Source organism: Uloborus diversus, chromosome 2, assembly GCF_026930045.1.
Source record: "Uloborus diversus isolate 005 chromosome 2, Udiv.v.3.1, whole genome shotgun sequence".
NCBI classification, from domain to species: domain Eukaryota; kingdom Metazoa; phylum Arthropoda; class Arachnida; order Araneae; family Uloboridae; genus Uloborus; species Uloborus diversus.
This window is the reverse complement of record NC_072732.1, coordinates 107,619,167-107,639,106: the sequence shown is the minus strand read 5'-3', so window position 1 is coordinate 107,639,106 and position 19,940 is coordinate 107,619,167. Positions and strand designations below refer to the sequence as shown.

At 33.0% G+C, this 19,940-nt stretch overlaps 1 protein-coding gene across 1 annotated transcript in view; it reads right to left on the bottom strand.

The window, feature by feature from the left end:
- Positions 1 to 2,220: 2,220 nt before the first annotated feature.
- Positions 2,221 to 19,940, bottom strand: part of LOC129217221 (eukaryotic translation initiation factor 2-alpha kinase 1-like) — a 53,272-nt gene continuing 35,552 nt past the window's right edge. The window contains exons 16-17 of the mRNA XM_054851497.1: positions 7,430 to 7,525; positions 2,221 to 2,399 (exon numbers count right to left, since the gene is read on the bottom strand). Of these exons, the coding sequence (XP_054707472.1) occupies positions 2,262 to 2,399; positions 7,430 to 7,525 (234 nt within the window). The 3' untranslated portion in view covers positions 2,221 to 2,261. The remainder of the gene's footprint in view (positions 2,400 to 7,429; positions 7,526 to 19,940) is intronic.

Sequence of the window (19,940 nt, the reverse complement as noted above, 5' to 3'; positions counted from 1 at the left end):
TATAGCTTCTTACCGGACAATTCGTCCCAAAATAAGGTCAACGGTCACTACATATCCTGATTATAATAATGTCCCTATAAAATGAGAACATCAAACCTTTAAAATCCCCATCAGAAGGAAATCGACTGTTTCTAAATAACTTAAACGGTCCTGAATAAAATACCAAAAAGTTCAGAGTAAAAATACTATTAAAATTAGAGTGAGCACAAGTTTTTTTTTAAGTTCCCCTTTAAATGAGAACAATAGCACAAAAAACTTATTTCGGAAAGAGAAACATTCCCTAAAGTCTCTCTAAGAATGGTGATATCAACATTTTTACATAACATCTCCCTGTGAAGATCTCCTTCGTGATTGATTCCAAAAATCTTCATCAGTACAGGTCCGATAGCATAAAAAACAAATTAAAAAAAAGAAAAACAAAGAAAGAACAATGTTCTCCATTGTCGCCATTAAAGTAGGGACATTAACTCCACAAAACCCTAATTAGCAGCCTTAATCCTTAAAAACACACAAAAAAGAAAATTCAAAGTTTCATAAAAATTAAAAAAAAATTCGCAAATGTGCTAACGTAGTCACGTGGTAGGGACTGGAGATAAAAAATGGATTTCGCGAATTAATTTACATTTTAATAGTAGTGTTAATGTTACTTGAGCATGTTGTTTCACTAATTTGGCAGATTAATTTTAACTTCAATGTTTCAACAATGAAACTCGCAACACGGCATGATAGTTAGATAATGTTCAACATGCAGGGAAAGGTTTTATTGTGACAAGGCTTAGCTTGATCTGGTAACTTAACAGTTTTACTGGTAAGACTGTCATTTCATGGAAATGAAGAAACGAAAACAATTAACCCTATCTACTGGAGTTTAGGGTTAATCCACTGGTGTTAGGTTTAAAATTTCAACTATCAAAATATCACCAAACAGGCAATTGCTTTGTTCAAATGTAGAAGAGTAGAAGCAATTTTCACCTGTCATACCTTTACGGGCGACTTTCTAGTCCTTTACATAGTGTTGAATGAACTTTTAGCATTTTTCATTCAGGTATATTCTGGAACAGTCGGACCCTGATTTAACGAATTACACGGGACTGAAATTTTTATACGTTAAATCGGGATTATTCGTAATATCAGGGTGTGGAAAAAAAATTAAAAATCTGCACTTACCTAACCTAAAACCCCTAATAAGCAACTACGCAAACATATCTATAGTTAGAAAGTGTACACTTTTTATTTAGTATTCCACGACCTTTTATAGTTAATGTGAAATTTTAAACTACTGAGAAATAGATGTTTGGCAAATTCCTTGATACTTGACTCGAAATATTCTCTTTTGACTTCATAGAGGGATGAAAATACTGTGTCTTGCAGCGTACTGCATGTTTTTAGTTTCCAGGCCATGTGAAGCATTACAGTTTTAATGGAAGTTTCATTATTGCCTTCTAAATCAGAATCGCTATTCATTGGTTGCTCCCTCGGCCCTTAAAATGGGCGATTCCTAGAAATGTTTTTTTCTGTTTCGGACAATATGGATATAACATTTGGAAATCAATCCAATATTTCCTAACTCAAATAAACAAAAAAAAAAAAAAAAAAAATGGCTTTTAAATAATCTGGGGTTTATTATTTGGCAAATAGGACTTTTTGCCTTAATTTCAGTCTAGGGGAGGCAGGGGGGGGGGGAGAGAAAAATTCGCGAAATTTGTAAAATCAGGGTCGGATTGTATTTTCTATTCAGAAATATTTATATTTTCTAAAGGTTACAGGGGCTATCCATTCATTAATAGCATGGAAATACTATTTACATGTTAATCAGCATTTGGCGATTTCTCGCCAAAAATGATGCGAACTTGGCAATACTTGAATTTTTCAACAATCGCATAGGCAGGGTTAAATGGTACATAGCAAGCAAAGTCAACATACAGGTAAGTTTCAAGAACTAAGGCAATTTTGAGCAAAAATTAATGAAATAAATCCCTAATTTAGAAAGATTACAATAAATTAAGCATAAAAATAGTTGCTATTTACAAAATTTTTAGCAATAAAAAAAAGGCAAACCAGTTGATTGCTAAAAAGGTAAAACTTAAGTTTTTTAAACAAGTGCTTTAGAAACTAAATTAACTTTTGTAATGTTTAATAGAGGAGAACAAAATTAAAAAACTTGCAACAAATGCATAAAAACATCGTTTTTATTATAACTTTGGTATTTAAAATATCACAGATAAAACATAAGTTTGTAATGCAAGAAAAATATTAAAATGTTATAAATTTTGGTTATGCATAGATATTAATTCATCTTTTTTTTCAATGATTTTCTTCAGTTTTTCTATTTCTTGTTCCTTTTCAAACAATAATTTCTTCAATTCAACTACTTTGGTTGCCCATTGTCTTTCAATTTTCTATTTAAGAAAAGATCAAATTAGTACTATCAAGCACAGTGAAGATGAAGAATTTAATTCACTAAATTGGTTCATCCAGGCCTATGTCCAGGATTTCACAAAGGGCGGGGTTTCAAAGATCTTTTAAAAATCATTTCTCGCAGTGGCATGAAAACACCTCTTGTACCAAATAATTCATCCCTGTTTTATGGTTATAATCAAGCAATGGAGTACTTTAGGGGCCAGAGCCATTGATTTTAAAGCGCATTACTATTCCTAGGAAGAGATAACAAGTATAATATTATATACATGTAGGGACGTTTGTGACCCCTCCCCTATTTCCCCAAATTCTGGCTGCGCTAGTGGATAGAATGTTGTTTTACAGCTTCTTCAGAAACAAACCTTTTTATCTGTTAACTACATTGCATATTGCAAAAGGTATTAAACATTTCGCACAAATATTCGTTTTTTACATGCTGTATACCAAAAAATATTCCCATTGGATGTTTTGTATTGTCAGTCTATTCAGTGGTTCTTTTGCAACTGGTTTTCTAAAATATAATTTCAGTTGGTGAAGAGTGGGCACTCGTAAATTGCAGAAAAAAAACATCAAAGAAAATGACTTAAAAAAAGAGCATTGACATAAACATTAACACTATAACTAAGTTAAATATCATTTTCTTCATATTGCTTTTATCATTATTTTCCCCCAATGGGAGGGGTTTAACCCCTAAAACCCTCCCCTTGGACACAGCCCTGGTTCATCTAAAGCAGTGGTGCACAATTTAATGCTTGCAAAGCAGACCCATGTGGCTGTTTTATTCAATGTCAGGTATCAAAAACCACTTTCTGGAACTTCGCAAAACTGCTAGACAATACGGCCGCAACCTCTGCTGAGTCGTTGCAGTCAATTAAATCCTTTCTCCACCATACCGCTACAGAATTTTTCCTATCCTGTATATTGGTGATACAGGTGATTTGTCAAAGTATTAAACATTTTCAACCAAATACTAATAAATTGCGTTCTACAAAAGAGATAAACTTCATCAATAAAATAACCATTAATTACGACAGCAATTCTTGGTTTGAAATTTTCTGCTGTTTTCCAGGTTTACATTAAAAAATCCACTTATAATGAAGTGTGGACTGTGTGTAAAAAAAAGGTTGGGCACCAACCTTTTTTTAAGACTTAAGTTAAGTGACATGGGCAAACACAGAAAAAAGGGAATTTACAAGCCAACAATCTTTGTTGTCATTACTAAAAGCTTATTTTATTGATATGAACTTGCCAACTGATTTGCATACCTTCCAAGACAAGCTTCCAATGAAAAAAATCCCGTAAATTCTTTACTACCCCATTGAGTACAATAATGAAAGTTCTTTACTTCAATATGCATTATTTTTACCGCATAAAGTAACTAATTGAAGTATGAAAATCAAAGTTAAATTAACGCTTAATGTACAGTTAAAACTTATATCTCCTCATACTTAATAAGCATTGATAATGTTGTTAGATTTTGATGTACTAAAAATTGAATTTTAGCAGGAAGCTTTCAAAACCAAGGAGTACATACGTCTGGACAATCCTTACAAACACAATTTTATAGGGCTTTTTTTTTTACAAAATTTCCTAAATAATGAGATTTTTTCAAAGATTTATATATTTTTTTTTTTAAATCGAGAGAAATACTCGAAATTTAAGAATCTAATGGAAACCCAGTAGAGTTGGAAAAATGAATTCCGACTATTTGGCTCCTTTATTCCCAACAGCCAGTCTAAATACTGAATGAAGATTATCGGTTGTTTGGGATGCTCCAGAACATAGTTTTCTATTTTTAATATTGAATATAACTACTGGACACATAGATCAGCATCCTGGGCAAAAGGTTGAGCATCACCACTGATGTAAAGCAATTAACCAAAATTCTAAAATTGTATCGAGTATTTGGAGAAAATTTGCTTAAAATGTAAGGAGTGGTAATAACACAATACTATTTGCAGGATATCTATATGAATGTAGTAAAATTATTTATCCAAAGGTTGACTGATAATTTCAAACAGTTGGACATATTTTGTTTATTAGACAAAACCAGGTTGCAGCTTAATTCATCTGAGAAAAATTGAAAGTAAACTTTTCTGTCATGCTGCAGGAGTCAGGATATTTACAAGCATCTTAGTCTTCTTAACATAAGTCTTCTTAACATAAGAAAAAAAAATCCAAAAGATGTTATATTTTTGATTAATTATTTATCTGTTCACTCTGTCTTCTGATCCATTTCCTAAAAATGGTAATTTTAATTTGTTTTGCATTACACATTTTGTAAATACAGTTGACTCTCTGTTTAACGACTTTCAAGGGACCACAAAACACCGTCCTTAAGTAGAATGCTTTTAAAACTACAGTGGAGCATCTGGGACTCTTGAAAAGCCGTCTTTAAACAGAGAAAGTGGTTAAATAGAACGTTGTTAAACAGAGAGCCAACTGTGTCCTTTATGCAGTGTCATCATATGACTAACTAGTGATTATGACTAGGACATCTACATTGAAACTCGAAGATTTTACCACACATGAGTTCAAAACCAGTGTTCTAATTCTATGAAGATATTTCTGAAAAAAAGATAATTTCAAAAATATGAAGATGCAAGAAAACATTCACTGCCATGACCATTAGTTGGCCATATGATGGAGCACCGCTTAAAGGATGTACACAAGGTGTCCCAAAAAATGTATACCCTCTTGGAATGTTTGTAACTGCCACAATTATAGTCAGTTTTCCAAATGTGATAGCTTAAAATAACATTATGCAACATATTTTCGAAAAAAAAAGTGTTTCTGGTTTGACATTATTATTTTCCATTTAGTTGAACTGCAACTATGTAGAAAAGAGTTGCTATACCCAGGAAGAAAGAAGGGAGGAGATAAATTTTTACTATGTAAAAGTAATAACAGTTGACTTTTCCAGAGGATGTTGTCACCCTGCGTACCCCCAACAATCGTTAAATTTCTCATAATTTCAGAGATAGCTATGGGAGCAGTGCAAAAAAAAAAAAAAAAAAAAAATTCTATTTGAAACTGGTGGCAATAAGGCTCTAATAGAGTGGATGAAGTATGGTTCTCAGCTAAAGGAAATGAAAGCATTACTTTTCCATACAATATTCATTTTATTTTTCATTACCAATTCATTCCAAATTCCTCTGTTAACTATTTTTTGCGCTATGTTTTGTTGATTACCAACTTTTTTTTTTCTATTTCTGTAAATAATTGACAGATTAAGAATATAGTAGAATTAATTTTGTAAGGTTTCTTTTAATTGCAAATTTTATGACATGTTTTGAAAACTTCAATTTAAAGTTAAATAATTTTATTTATGTATTCACTATTATTTTTTACTTAAACCTAATTGTTATTTTAATTATTATAGATAATTTGATTTTTGTCTTTACATTTTTTTTTCACAAGTACAAAAATGTGTTCATACTCATTGGCTTAATTTACCTAAGTATTTCTTTTATCCTTTTCTCAAATCCATAAAAACAATACCTTAAATGTCAAATTAGACGTATTGAGTATGGCAATCAAAAACCAGTCCAAAAGCTTTGAGAAAAAAATCTTATTTGGAAAGAAATTTATGTAAAATTAGAATGAATTATGATTAACGATAACTGAATCAATTTTAAATTTTTAATATATATGGAAAAACCAGCAACTATCTCAAAAAAGTGTCTTGAGATATAATAGGGAATGATTAGTTTTTGGAAAATTAAAACAAGTTAAATCCAAAATTTCTTTGAAAGACTGATATGGATATTAAAATTCTTCATCTCGAGGAACTGATGGTTTGTTTACAGCAATATAGGTGATATGATTAAAATGAAAAACCAACGTAAATAAAGCACAAATTTTGAAGATAATACAGCATATAGCTATTTCAAGGCTACAATGGAGCTTCTTCATCAGTGTAAAAAGCTCACCAACACAACCAAAAGTAGCAAGAGAACTGACAAATGACTTTTTAGTTTCCAGGTCATGTAAAGCATTAGAATTTAATGGGAGTTCAGTTATCCCTTTCTACATCAGAACAGCTATTCGTTAAATGCCCCCTCACCCGTCAAAAATTGCCGATTCTAAAAAAAGTCTTTTTCTGCTTCAGACAAGATAGATAAATCATTTGGAAAACAATCCAATATTTCAAACTCATATTAATAAAAAAAAAATTTTTTTTTTGGTTGTTAAAATAATTCGTTAATTCGTGGTTTATTATGTGGTAAATAGGGGGTTTTGCCTTCATTTTCGTCGGAGAAGAAGAAAAATTCGCTAAATTGCAAAATTCGTTAAATGGGGTTCCGACTGTATTAAACATTTCTAATTCCTTAAAAATATAATGACTCAAGTGAAAACTACAATTGAAAGGTATAAAATTTTCAATTTAAATCAAACAACACCGACATAACTATTGCAAACATATGATTCCAAGAAAAATATTGCAGTATGTTTCTGTCCACTTCCTATCTCTCTCTTTTTTAACTAATAAAGTTCCATAGTACCTTTGGTCGCTTTCATAAGGTGACCTATGGAAACATTGCTAAAACGTATGCATCAGTCAGTGTAAAATGCTAGGTTTTCCCTTTTATGAGGTCTCTACATGCAAAATAGTTAATGAAAAGCTTTAAAGCTCTAGATCCCCCCATTCCCATTTTAAATTGCTTAATTACAAAGTTAACTCTGGTTGCTGATACAATCTCAATGAAAAATGGTCAATATTTGAAAGTCTCCAAAGGTCATGTAAGATGGCAGGTATCTTGTTAAAAAGAGTTTCATATTTGTCGCACCTTAATATGTAAAAGTGCTTTTCTCTATCCCTTCATTTGCTTTTCCAAGTATTACTTCACAAAAACATCCAAACTCATTCTCGATGTTGTTGTCATCTTAAAACGTAATGTTTTATTAAACATTAGATTTTTAAATAAAAACAGCCTAACTTAGGTGGGACTAAATTAATACAAATTATAAAAACATGAAGCATATTTATGTTCGGTAGTCGTAAGCATACCTCTAGATTGTCTTCAAGCAATGAATGATTAAGAATTTCTCTTGCTGTCATTCTTTGAGAGGGATTCTTCTGTACAAGATTCTCAACTAATTCAATCTAAAACGTAAATAAATCACAACAATGAAATATTTATAAACTAAATATAAATTTATACAAACACAAAATATAACTATTTTTGTGATATTGTTATTCACAATATCACACCCAGGAATGTAGGCTTAAAATTTTCATTCAAAACTTTACATGTCATTTGTAAGCAACAGAGAAATATGTAAAAACAGAATAAGCAAGTAAAGTCTGTAAAAAGGGACATGAACATAGCTTCATTTTCATCAAGATTCAGTGATGAAAAAATATCAATAAATTCAATACGAAATCAGAGAAGAGGAATCTAAGAGAATGCAAGCCGATTACAAGGAGAAAATAACACCTGGAATAAAAATGTTTAAGAATTTTTACCAACTTGCTAATTGATGCAAGGAAAGATCGGCAAAATGACCAAATCCCTTTTGGAGAAAGTATTGTTCAACACATTAGATAGAGAACTTTTAGAGTTTATTACGAACGGAGTCAATCAAAGTAAGAAGATAATTTCAATCAATATAGTTGACACTCTTATCAATTTAAGTTCAACTTTCAAAGTTAATTTATTCAACAACATTTGGATTTTGCTCCTTTTCTTATGATTAGGAAAGCAAGCAAAGTAAATATTGTAATATTGACTTATTTATTTATTCTTCTGTACAATATAAATACATGAAAGGGGAAAAAGAATAAATTAAGTTTGAGTCTAAAACTTCATTTATAGTTTAGTGCATTTTAACTAATATTTCAGTTTTTCTGTTAACAATATAATGTCACCAAGGTCAGAAATTCATGTTGGCAAAAAGTTATTTTAATAAAATAAATAACTTTTAATAAAATAAATAAAAGTTATTTTAATAAATAAGATTGCTTTAAGAAGTTATCTTAAATTTGTACCAAATTTCATTAACATTGGGGTATAAATATCTAGACATCATGGGACCAACGTAAAGTCATGTTTGCACTCCATTTTATTGTTTTAGTATTAATTTGGAAATAAGTTGAATTTACAACAAAAATTTAAATTTGAGCTCAAAATTGTCATCATATCTTGTAAATTTTTTAAAAATGTTTAACTTTTGTTCATCCTCTAACAGAATTCTATATCTGTTTTGCAACAGGGTGAGGGTGAAAGTATGAGAAGGGGGAGGGGGGGGGGGAAGAATCACTTCAGGCACACCTGTGCGGTACTTAGTTGAAAAAATCTTCAAGCGAGTGGACTGTATGCGTTTTATTGCTATGAACAGACAAGACAGGTTTTCAAAAGGCGATTTTCTTATCGTAACAAAAAAAAGGTTTGCCATATGTTGGCGTGAATAGTTCAAAGAAAATAACCTCGCCAGGGCGATAAAGATACAAACACTGAACATCCCGCCCGGCGTTGAAATATAACATTATTTCAAATTTTCAAGAAATTACACAAGACATAAAAAATTTTTTAAACACAATAGATAATAGAACATTTTAGAAAAGAGAACAAATATGAAAATTACAATAAACTGATTTAGTTAACAGGATGAAATTTGATTATCGTCAAGTGGCAAAACACTAATTTTTGATATTGGTCTTTTAAAAATGCCTTTGGCCGTACGTATTTCAGCAACTCTTACGTTTCCATCTGGACCTGGAATTACCTTAACAATTCGACCCATTGACCAATTACATATGAGAAGTTGAATGTCCTTTAATAAGACTAACATGCCTGGAATTAAATTTTGCCTTTTAAACAGCCATTTAGATCGCTGTTGTAAATGGCTCAAATAGCTATTTTGCCAATATTTCCAAATAGTTTGGACAATTTTTTGCGTTTTCTGCCACCTATTTAGCAGATTATCCCTTTTATCAAGAAAGTTAGGTTCCGGAAGAGAATTGATCGGTTTTCCTATTAAGAAATGTCCTGGAGTTAATACTTGGAGATCGTCAGTATCAGTAGATAAAGGAAAGAGTGGCCTTGAATTGAGAATGCCCTCAATTTGGGTAATTACTGTTATGAATTCCTCTAGCGTTAACTTTGTAGAACCAACCCCTCTCTTCAAGTGATATTTGAAAGCCTTCACTCCTGCCTCCCAAAGGCCACCAAAGTTGGGTGCTCTGGGAGGTAGAAATTTCCACGTGATACCTTCTGACACTAAGAAGTTAGAAATGTCTTCACTACTCAACATTAATTTGTGTAAGCGTTTGAGTTCGGTGGAAGCCCCAGTAAAATTAGTAGCATTATCGCTAAAAATTATAGAGCTTTTACCGCGCCGTGCAAAGAATCTTTTTAAGGTCGCTATTAGCGCTTCTGAGGTTAAATCTGAAACAAAATCTATGTGAACAGCCTTAGTTGTCATACATACAAATATAACAACATAGATTTTCTGAAAAATAACCTTTCTTTGACCTTTATATTTGATCTCAAAAGGCCCACATAAATCGATTCCAACATTTAAAAATGCAGGACTAGCGGTTACTCTTTCCGTTGGTAGATCCCCCATAATCTGGGTTGCCATAATGGGTTTGGTTTTGAAGCATTCAATACACTCATGAACTACCTTCCTCGCGGCACTTCTACCACCAAGAGGCCAATATTTTAAGCGAATCGTGTTTAGTAGAGCTTGGGGTCCTACATGTAAATCCCTCTTGTGATAGTACTGGAATATGAGTTTTGTAAGTTTGTTTCCCGCTGGCAAAATAATAGGATGCTTTTGGTTAAAATTCACATCTGAATGCGAAAGTCTACCCCCTACTCTTATTAATCCTTCCTGGTCTATAAAAGGATTGAGAAATTTTAACTTGCTTGTAAGCATAACTGAAGTTCCCTTTTCCAGTGCCGATATCTCAGGTGAAAAATACCTTACCTGTAAATTTCTTAAGAGATGGTTTTCGGCATTTACATATTCTTCATGTGTGAGCGGACCTGTTTGTTTCACAGGTGATTTGCAGTTTCTGCTAAACCTAAAAATAAATGCTAGAACCCTAATTAATTTTTGAAAGTTGTTAGTGATATCTAATAATATGTCAAAGAAGTTAGAGTCACTACTAGAAGTTAATGTCACTTGGGAAACAGGTTTAAGCTCCTCGGTGTAGAGTTGATTTGCCAAGTCACTGGAATTTTTCAAAGTCTGCGGATCAGTTAAGTTCTGCTTGACAAGATTCGGACCACTCCACCACAGTTCACAAGTAGCAAGAGATTTGACATCCATCCCACGTGAAATCTTGTCGGTTGGATTATCCTCCGATAAAACGTGTGACCATTGGAAGTTCTTTGTCATTTGCTGGATTTGCGATACCCGGTTGCTTACAAATGTTTTGAGTAGACTCGAAGAGGTATTAATCCATGCTAGCGCAATAGTAGAGTCTGAATACAGTTCCACAGAGTCTATATGCAATTTAATAGCAGCTAAGACTTTTTGCGTAAGTTTGGATAGAAGCAAACATGCAGAAAGCTCGAGACGAGGTATACTCATGAATTTGGTCGGAGAAACTCGTGATTTACTGCACAGAAGTTGCTTCTTTATTTCGTTGGTTTGGGAAACAGTTTTCACATATATAACAGCACAATAAGCCTTTGAAGATGCATCTGAAAAACCTTGAAGTATAACAGACTTGGTGTCGGATTTTAAAATACATCTAGGCACTTGGATAGATTGCAACTCAGGGAATGTTTTGACGAAGTTGTACCATTGCTCTGCAATTTCTGGAGGGAGCGTTTCATTCCAGTCTAATTTAAGTAGCCATAATTGTTGCATAAATATTTTTGCCTTGGAGATGACAGGGCCTAAAAGTCCAAGTGGATCGTAGATGCGTGCGATTTCCGAAAGTACATCTCGTTTGGTGAAACTGCGATTTGGATTGTTGCTAACCTTGTACATAAATGAATCACTTGAGCTATTCCAAAGCATTCCTAGTGTTTTAACGACAATTTCTTCAGAATTTCTGTCCAGAGGAAATTCCTGAAGTTCGGTCGTAGAACCTTCGTTGCTGCACCACTTGTGTAACTTCATGCCGCCCTTTTGGAGAAGTTGCGTCAATTCTGACTGAAGATTCAAAAACTCCTTCAAGTTGGAACTACCAGAAAGGCAGTCATCCATGTAGAAATCTTGAAGAACGGCTCTGGACGCCAAAGGAAAGTTCTTTCCCTCGTCCAATGCAAGTTGCTGTAAAACCTTCGTTGCTAAGTACGGAGCAGATGCAGTCCCATACGTGACAGTTTGTAACTGGTAAATCTTAGTTGATGCAAATTCACTCTCTTTCCATAATATTTTTTGTAGCTTAGTTTGAGAAGAATCTACTTCAATCATCCTGAACATTTGTTTAATATCAGTGGTAAATGCGTAAATATACTTTCTAAATCTAATTAGAATTGAAAAGAGATCTTCCTGAATTACCCCTCCTTTACTCAATAAATCATTCAAAGAATGTCCGCTGGTTGTTTTCGCACTTGCGTTGAAAACTACGCGCAATTTAGTAGTTTTGCTATCTGGTCGAAAAATACCGTGATGAGGGAGATAATACCCGACATCTGTTCCCTTATCTTCTTTTATTTCTTTCATGTGATTCAAAGTTTTGTATTCGTTAAAAAATTCTGTATACCGCGCTTTCATAGCCGGATCCCGTTCTAATCGTTTCCATAGTTGATCTAACCTTCTAGATGCCGTTTGTTTAGAATTTCCTAGCATGATTTCAGAACATTCTGGTTTGAATGGCATTTGAACTACGTATCTACCATCCGAATTCCTGAAATGCGTTTTTGCGAAGTGTTCATTGCAGTAGTTTAATTCATCATCATTACAGGGCGTGTGATTTTCGACTTCTTCGATTTCCCAGAAATTAGTTAGAGTAATATTGAGCGTTTCCAAATTTTTTGACAAAAAGCAGTGTTTTGCGGAATGATCAGAGCTGCTGTCTGAAATGCTACCCGAAACAAGATAACCAAAACAACTCGATTGTAAATACAAGTTATCTTTCAGCTTTCTTTTATCTGCCTTCAAAAATGCGAAGAATAATTCTGCACCCAAAAGAATATCTATTTTTTGCGGATTATAAAACGCTGGATCTGCTAAGCATATATCGTTTGGAATGTTTAAATGAGCGATATTAATTTTCTTAGAAGGCGTGAAATCTGTGATTTTTGGAATAATTAATAAGTCGATTTCCCAATGCGAATCATCCTTTTTATTAGACAAGTGAGCTGATATCTTCTTCTTAATATTTAGCGCTGAATCATTTAATCCACTTATCGGAATATTTATTCTTTCCCTTTTCAAACCCAAAGCTTCCGCTGCCCTAACAGAAATGAATGAACTTTCACTTGCACAATCCAAAATTGCGCGTAAGCCCCTTCTTATACCAGTAGAATCTTTAACATAAACTATTACTGTATTTATCAAAACAGTTTTCTCGTTCCCATTAGTAAAGAAAGAGACGCGAGTATTTTCTGACATTTGCAAGTCCAATTCAGAATTGCTTATGTTCTGTTGTTGGCTTAGTCCTTGCGATTGAATCTGAGGCGTTCCCGTCGAACCACCACAATCTGCGTTATTTTATCTGCTGTTTATGCAGTTTACGTATTTATGAAGTAAAGTATGATGATTCAATTTTTTCTTACAAACGAAGCAAGAACTTTTCGAATTACATTGGGAGACTAAATGACGATCGCTTAAACAGTTGAAACAAAGCCGATGCTTTTTAACTAGATCTATCCTTTCGGATAATTTCATTGCTTTAAATTTATCACAGTGATACAATTGATGTGTTTGAGTTTTACACGCGACACATATTTTCGAAATGTTATTAGATTTAACAATAAAGGATTTGGATTTACATGAAATATTCGCACTAATACTATTTAAGATTTGACATCTTCTTTCTAAGAATTCCAGCAATGCATCAAAATCTGGAACTTCATTATCTTTAAGAGTTAGTTCATACTGCTTTCTTGTTTCGCAGTCTAATTTTTCTAGAACAACATTCAATAAAATTGCATTAGATAATTTGTCTCTTGCGAAATCTAAGAGTTTTAGCGATCTTAGGTTTTTCTTAACATTATCCAAAATGATACGAAGATCTTTAGCAGATTCGTGTTTAATTTGGTTGAATATTAAGAATGTTGTTAATGTGACAGTCGACAATTATTCTTTTGTTTTCGTATCTTTGTTCTAAAGCTTTAAAGAGTGAAGAAAAACTATCGTCAGTCGTTTCTAGAATTTTTGCTTCTCCCTTTAATGAACCGCGTAAGTAATGAAGCTTTTCACTTTCAGAAAGTTCGGGATTTTCATTTATTAGGCTATTGAATTGAGTTTTGAACAAGTTCCATTCCTCAAGTTTTCCGCTAAAAGTTGGAAGAGGAATTTTCGGAAGTTTCATTGAAGCTTTTTTTGGCTGATCAACATTCATCGAATTAATTTCTTGTGCAGAAGTATCAATACTTTGTTTTAGTACAGAGTCACTGTAATGCTGTAACTTCAGTTTGTTAATAGATGATTTCAAGCTTACCTCCAAGTTTTGAATATCTTCGTCCACTTGAGACAATAAGTCTTCACATTCCTCAAATTGCTTTTCGGTGATGATTTTGTAGAAGTCATCTTTTAGCGTATCAAATTTTTGATGTATGTTCAGCACTGTCTCAAAGAGCGCTTCTAACTAGGAAATGTCCATCTCGTCCTTTCTTTCAGCGAGGGCAATAAAAATCTTGGTGATTTGCCCTTTAATGTTACCGCGCTTGCGGTTTAACGAGGTGATGTCCGCCATTGCAATTTTATAGCGATTGCGTAATTTAACTTAATTGTATATTTGCGAGTTAACTTGAATTTTATAACTAATTCAAATTTATCGTATCCGGGTCGCTTAGGACCAAAATGTGCGGTACTTAGTTGAAAAAATCTTCAAGTGAGTGGACTGTATGCGTTTTATTGCTATGGACAGACAAGACAGGTTTTCAAAAGGCGATTTTCTTATCGTAACAAAAAAAAGGTTTGCCATATGTTGGCGTGAATAGTTCAAAGAAAATAACCTCGCCAGGGCGATAAAGATACAAACACTGAACAACACCAAAAAGTGGACTGAGCTGAGTGCTCTAGTTACTTCCATCCTAGCCAATGCCCACCATTGGCTATTGAGCCATTAGGTGATGCACGGACCAGTATAAATGGGCCTCCCTGAAAAGATTGTTAGTAAACTCTTTACTTTGGTCCAGAGCAGAGCGAGCCTTCAGGTCTTCCACGTTCATGGTTCCGTAGCCAAATAGGTGGCAATCTGGTGATGTCAGAACACCAATACAGTGGAAGTTAATGGCAAGACAATCACGCCCTGTCCTCATCCTGAAAGCTGCCACACTAACGGCATGGGATAGATTGTGGTCGAGGGGGACCTTTGGAAATGAAGCTCTCCCTTTTCTTTCCCAAGCAGTCTCTCCAGTCTCTGACAGTTCCATCAGTGAGTTGCTGATTTTATTCAAGTCTTAGCAGAGTAGGGATCTCCAGTTACCAGTTCACCTTATACAATTTATTGTTTTAGGTCATATTGATGATGCAAGTTAAAATAGGGCTATAAAAATTTCACTTTCAAATTTGAATAACGCAACATTTATGCACCTAATCAAAAAGAAGCATATTATTTTTACTTTATCTGAGTGAAACAAACAGGGTTGCTTTATTAAATAGTTATAACATGTAAAATTAATGCTAAATTTTTTGTGAAAAAATTATCATTTGCTCTAGTACGCACCTGCCCAGTTCTGTAAAAGGACTGTGTTAAAGAATCAGACTTTAACATTTTTATTTTTTGGGATTTTTACAATATTGTTATTTTGTTCTGATAGAGGGCAGCACCAACACGAGCCAAAATTGTTCACCTAAATTTGAAAAAATAAGGGTGGAGTCTTATGCTGTCACTTTTTAAATGCAACAATGTGATTGGATATTGAGACATAGCGTCTATGTGCCATTTCGTTTTTGTGATTCTGATTTATCTACAAAAAAGTCCAGTGCAGTACTCGTGGAGAAGCAGCATGATGTGGGTGCGAAATCTTTGTGTGTTGTTCCAGCCGCTTAAAAGAAAAAAATACAAGTTTCTTCCACATCTGAAAACATCCTGAGTAAGATATGGACTATATGTATTTTTTATGAATGTTCAATTATGATAATCAAGAATATATTTATCTAGAATTAAAATTTTTGGTCTTCGTCGCAAAATTAACAAGTTTCAATACCCACTTGATGTTGCTCCAGAAACCATGGAAATTGCCAATTCATTAATATTCCAAGAAATTTATTATCTGCAAAACATCTTCAAGTTTTTTTTCAAGACGCCAATTTCTACTTATAGTCGCAAAATTAACAAGTTTCAATACCCACTTGATGTTGCTCCAGAAACCATGAACTTGCCGATTCATCAACATTCCAAGAAATTTATTGAACACTCAACTATATAGCCTGTGAACTGTACTACTTAATCCTGTCATTAACTCCAGTGGACCAACGATAGTTTCTTCAAGCATGTGATCTTCAAACGTCTCAATAGTGATAAAGCAGTACATAGCCGTTTCATTCGATAAAAAAAACAAAGGAATAGCCGTTAAAATTATGAATGCACTTCAGATGAGCAGAGAAATCGTCGCATTTCGATGCTATCCAAAATATCAACTAATTACATAACGAATTATCCAATTTCAAGTATTGTTTAAGCATAGATCAAATTGAATATATATATATATATAATATTGATTGATATGGTTTTTTTGTTGTTGGTGATTTGGTTTAGTATTTTTGATAAAAACGTGATATCAAAATAAAATAAAAAGAATGATGGTAAGTTTTGACAAAATTGAATTGTTTTTTTTATGAATTTATTGTTGATTTATAATTTTCCACTATACGTAAATATATGGGATTTTTGCATTTATTCTTACACAACGCTTTAAAATATTAATTTCATCATTAATATTAAAAAAAATGATCCTTTATATCCAATCTACTATTTAGTAACTATGATCATTTTTATAACCAATTCAACATTTTATGGTGCCGTGTGAGCAAACTGGGGTTATTTTACTTATTTTAATCAATGATTGAAAACCACTCTGGATTATATATGATAATTTAATGCCAAAATGATTTTATACTATTATGGTTGAATAATTATGTGTCAATTTTTCATGAATGCATATTAATTTTTCTGAATTGCATATATATGTATATCTTGAATTATTACTGAAATTTTAATGATGGCCAATTCATTGTTACCCCTCATCCCAACATTTTCTGGAGACAATTCTGAAAATGTATCAAATTTTTTGCAATCCATTTCGGAAGTGGCTGATCTTGAAAAATGGCCAGCTGCTAAGAAAATCATAATTTTGAAATTACGATTGAGAGACAGAGCACATGAATTTTTATCTGATGTATTACAAAAAAATCCAAATGCAACATTTGCTGAGATTTCAAGGGAACTGAAACTTAAATTCTCCTCAACACCCTCATTTGAATCTGCCCAAAAAGAATTTTGGGGAATATCACAGAAGCAAGGGCAATCGGTAGCCGAATTAAGCGAATGTATTAGTAGAGCTGCTGAAAAATTCTTAAATCCTAATAATAACTCTGAAAAAGATCTTTTAGATCTTGTCGAAAAGTCGAAATTTTCAAAATTAATTGATGCACTGAGACCGGATGTTAGGATTGAGGTACAAAAACAAGGTCCAACCACATTTAAGCAGGCGATTAAAATTGCAAAAAATGTAGAGACTGCCCTTAACAATTCTGGGAATTTTTCCAACCCCCAACTTGAAATCAATGTGCTTCTCCAGAGTCAAGAGGAAACTAATCGTAAGATTTCCCAATTAACTGAATCAGTAAATAACTTGAAAAGTTCAAAAGGATTGAATGAAAATGCTGCATCTTTTAGCTATGATGTGAATTCCTTAAACTCTAACACACAGGCTGATAATCGGAACAAATTTTTTAATCAGGGACCTTCAACTTCTAATTCCCAAAATAATCTAGAGATTCAGTGTCACATTTGTGGTCGTAATCATTGGACCACGAAATGTTGGTATTTTCCTGGAAATTCAAGGGGTCACACTTTTAACAATTTTCCTCACAGAAATCGTTCAGGTCATAGGGGTTACCACAATAGGCAAAGGGGAAGAAATTTCAAACCGTACCACCGCAACTCCTCCAACCAGGGTAATTTAAACTAGTAGGGGGTATTCGAGGTTATGCTAGCTATCAGAATTCGGAACCCCATAATCATGTCAATGAGACTGTAGGATGGCAGGATCCAAATTTTTTTCAAGATAAATTTTTGTCAAATGAGATCAATGATATTTTTTCAAGGGATGATGTGAAAAATGTGCAGGAGATGGGAACCTTACAAAATTTTGATAATCACCATCAAAAAGATAATGAATTACAAAATTTAAATAATAGGGCGCTAATGTCCTGCACCAATTCTGAAAATTCCTTACCCATCATCGAAATTACTTTTAGAGATTTTAAATGCTATGCACTTATGGATACTGGTGCGAATATTTCAATTTGTCAATTTTCTGTTTTAGAACAAATCAAGGAGGTTTCAAAATTAAATTATGTGTCAAGGGGAGTGAAAATTAAGACTGTAAATAATGAAAGCATAAATTGTAGGTCAGCTGTGGATTTAAAATTCAAAATTCAGGGGAAGTGGTTTTCAAATCTTTTTTTCACCACAAATTTTTCTTGAAATGCTAATTATCAATTCATTTTGGGGTATGATTTTTTTCAACGTAACAAAATTATCCTCGACACAGTAAATAAGAGAATAATAACTGACAAAACTAAATTATACTTCATTACTATTTCGCCTAATGAGCAAATCAAGCAGACTAATGCTATTTCTGCAACCAATGATACCATTGTTAATGATGCTCAGGAATTTTCAACCAATTATTTCAAGGTAAAATCTGCCCTTAATGTTAAAATTCCTCCAAATTCTTTTGAAATTGTAAAAATGTGTATTCCTAAAGAACTTAAAAATTCCAACTTATTGCTTTTTTCACCAGGTAAAATTCAGGACAAATGTAGCATTAATTTTTCTCTGCATTCTGCCAAAAATGCTGAGGGAATGTACATCATTGTTGACAACAATTCTGACACCGATTTTATCATTCAAAAGAATCAAGGTTTAGGTACTATTCAGGAAATTTCTGAAAATGACTTCGAACAACCTTCTGATTCTCTGACCGCTCAAGTAAACAATTTGACAATTCAGGAAATTAAGGAATTGAGAAAGAAAGAACTTTCACCTGATGATTTTTGCTTAGATCACCTTAATGAGGATGACAAAAATAAAATGACAAAATTATTAATGGACAACTATGAAGTTTTTTCAAAAAATTATTTAACACTTGGCTCTACGGATTTTATTGTACCTGAATTTAAACTTTTTCATGACTTTCATCTGTCAACTAAACCATATCCATTACCTCGAATAGCTAAGCAATTTGCTGAAAAGGAGATTAATAAGCTTTTAGAGGCAGAAATTATTGAACATTCCACTAGTAGTTATTCATTCCCTTGCATTTTTGTCAGAAAGCCATCAAAATCAAATGATCCCAATGCTAAACCAAATTTTAGAATGGTAGTTGATTATCGCCTTTTAAACGCTATTACTGAGCCATTCAAAATCTGTCTACCAAAGATTTCAGAGATAGTGCAAAACATTGCGGGTAGAAAATTATATTGTGTACTCGATTTAAAATCAGCCTTTTTCCAAATTTTATTAAAACCCGAAGATAGGGAAAAGTTAACATTTTGCTCCGAATTGGGAAATTTTCAACCCAAGCATCTTCCTTTTGGCGCAAGGAATAGTGGGAGCTACTTCTGTTCTCTGATTACTCATTGTTTAAAGGGATTAAAGGGTCCTAACTTGCAATTTTTCCTTGATGATATAATTCTGGCCGCTGATGATATAGCCCAGTTATCAAATCTTCTCCAGCAGGTATTTGATCGACTGAAACTCTAACTTGACTCTTGACCCAGCTAAACTTCAACTGTGTAAACCCTCCATAACATACTTAGGTTTCAACATTGACCATAATGGATATTCTCCTTCTGAGAATAACATAAATAAAGTAAATAAATTTCCTATCCCAAGGGACACCAAGCAGGTTCAATCATTTTTGGGTATGACTAATTACTTTAGACATCTTGTTTTTGAGTATGCTGAAATTGTCGCTCCTATAGTTAATTTGACTAAGAAAAACACACCATTCTTTTGGTCAAACGAATGTCAGGATGCCTTTGAAAAATTACAGGATGCCATTTTAAATAAGCCAACACTAAAAAATTTCGTAAAGGATGCTCCTTTATTTTTGGTTACTGATGCTAGCAAAATTGCCATTTCAGCTATACTTATGCAAAAAATCAACAACCAATTTTTTCCAATTGAATTTTTTTCTAAGCAATTGTCACCT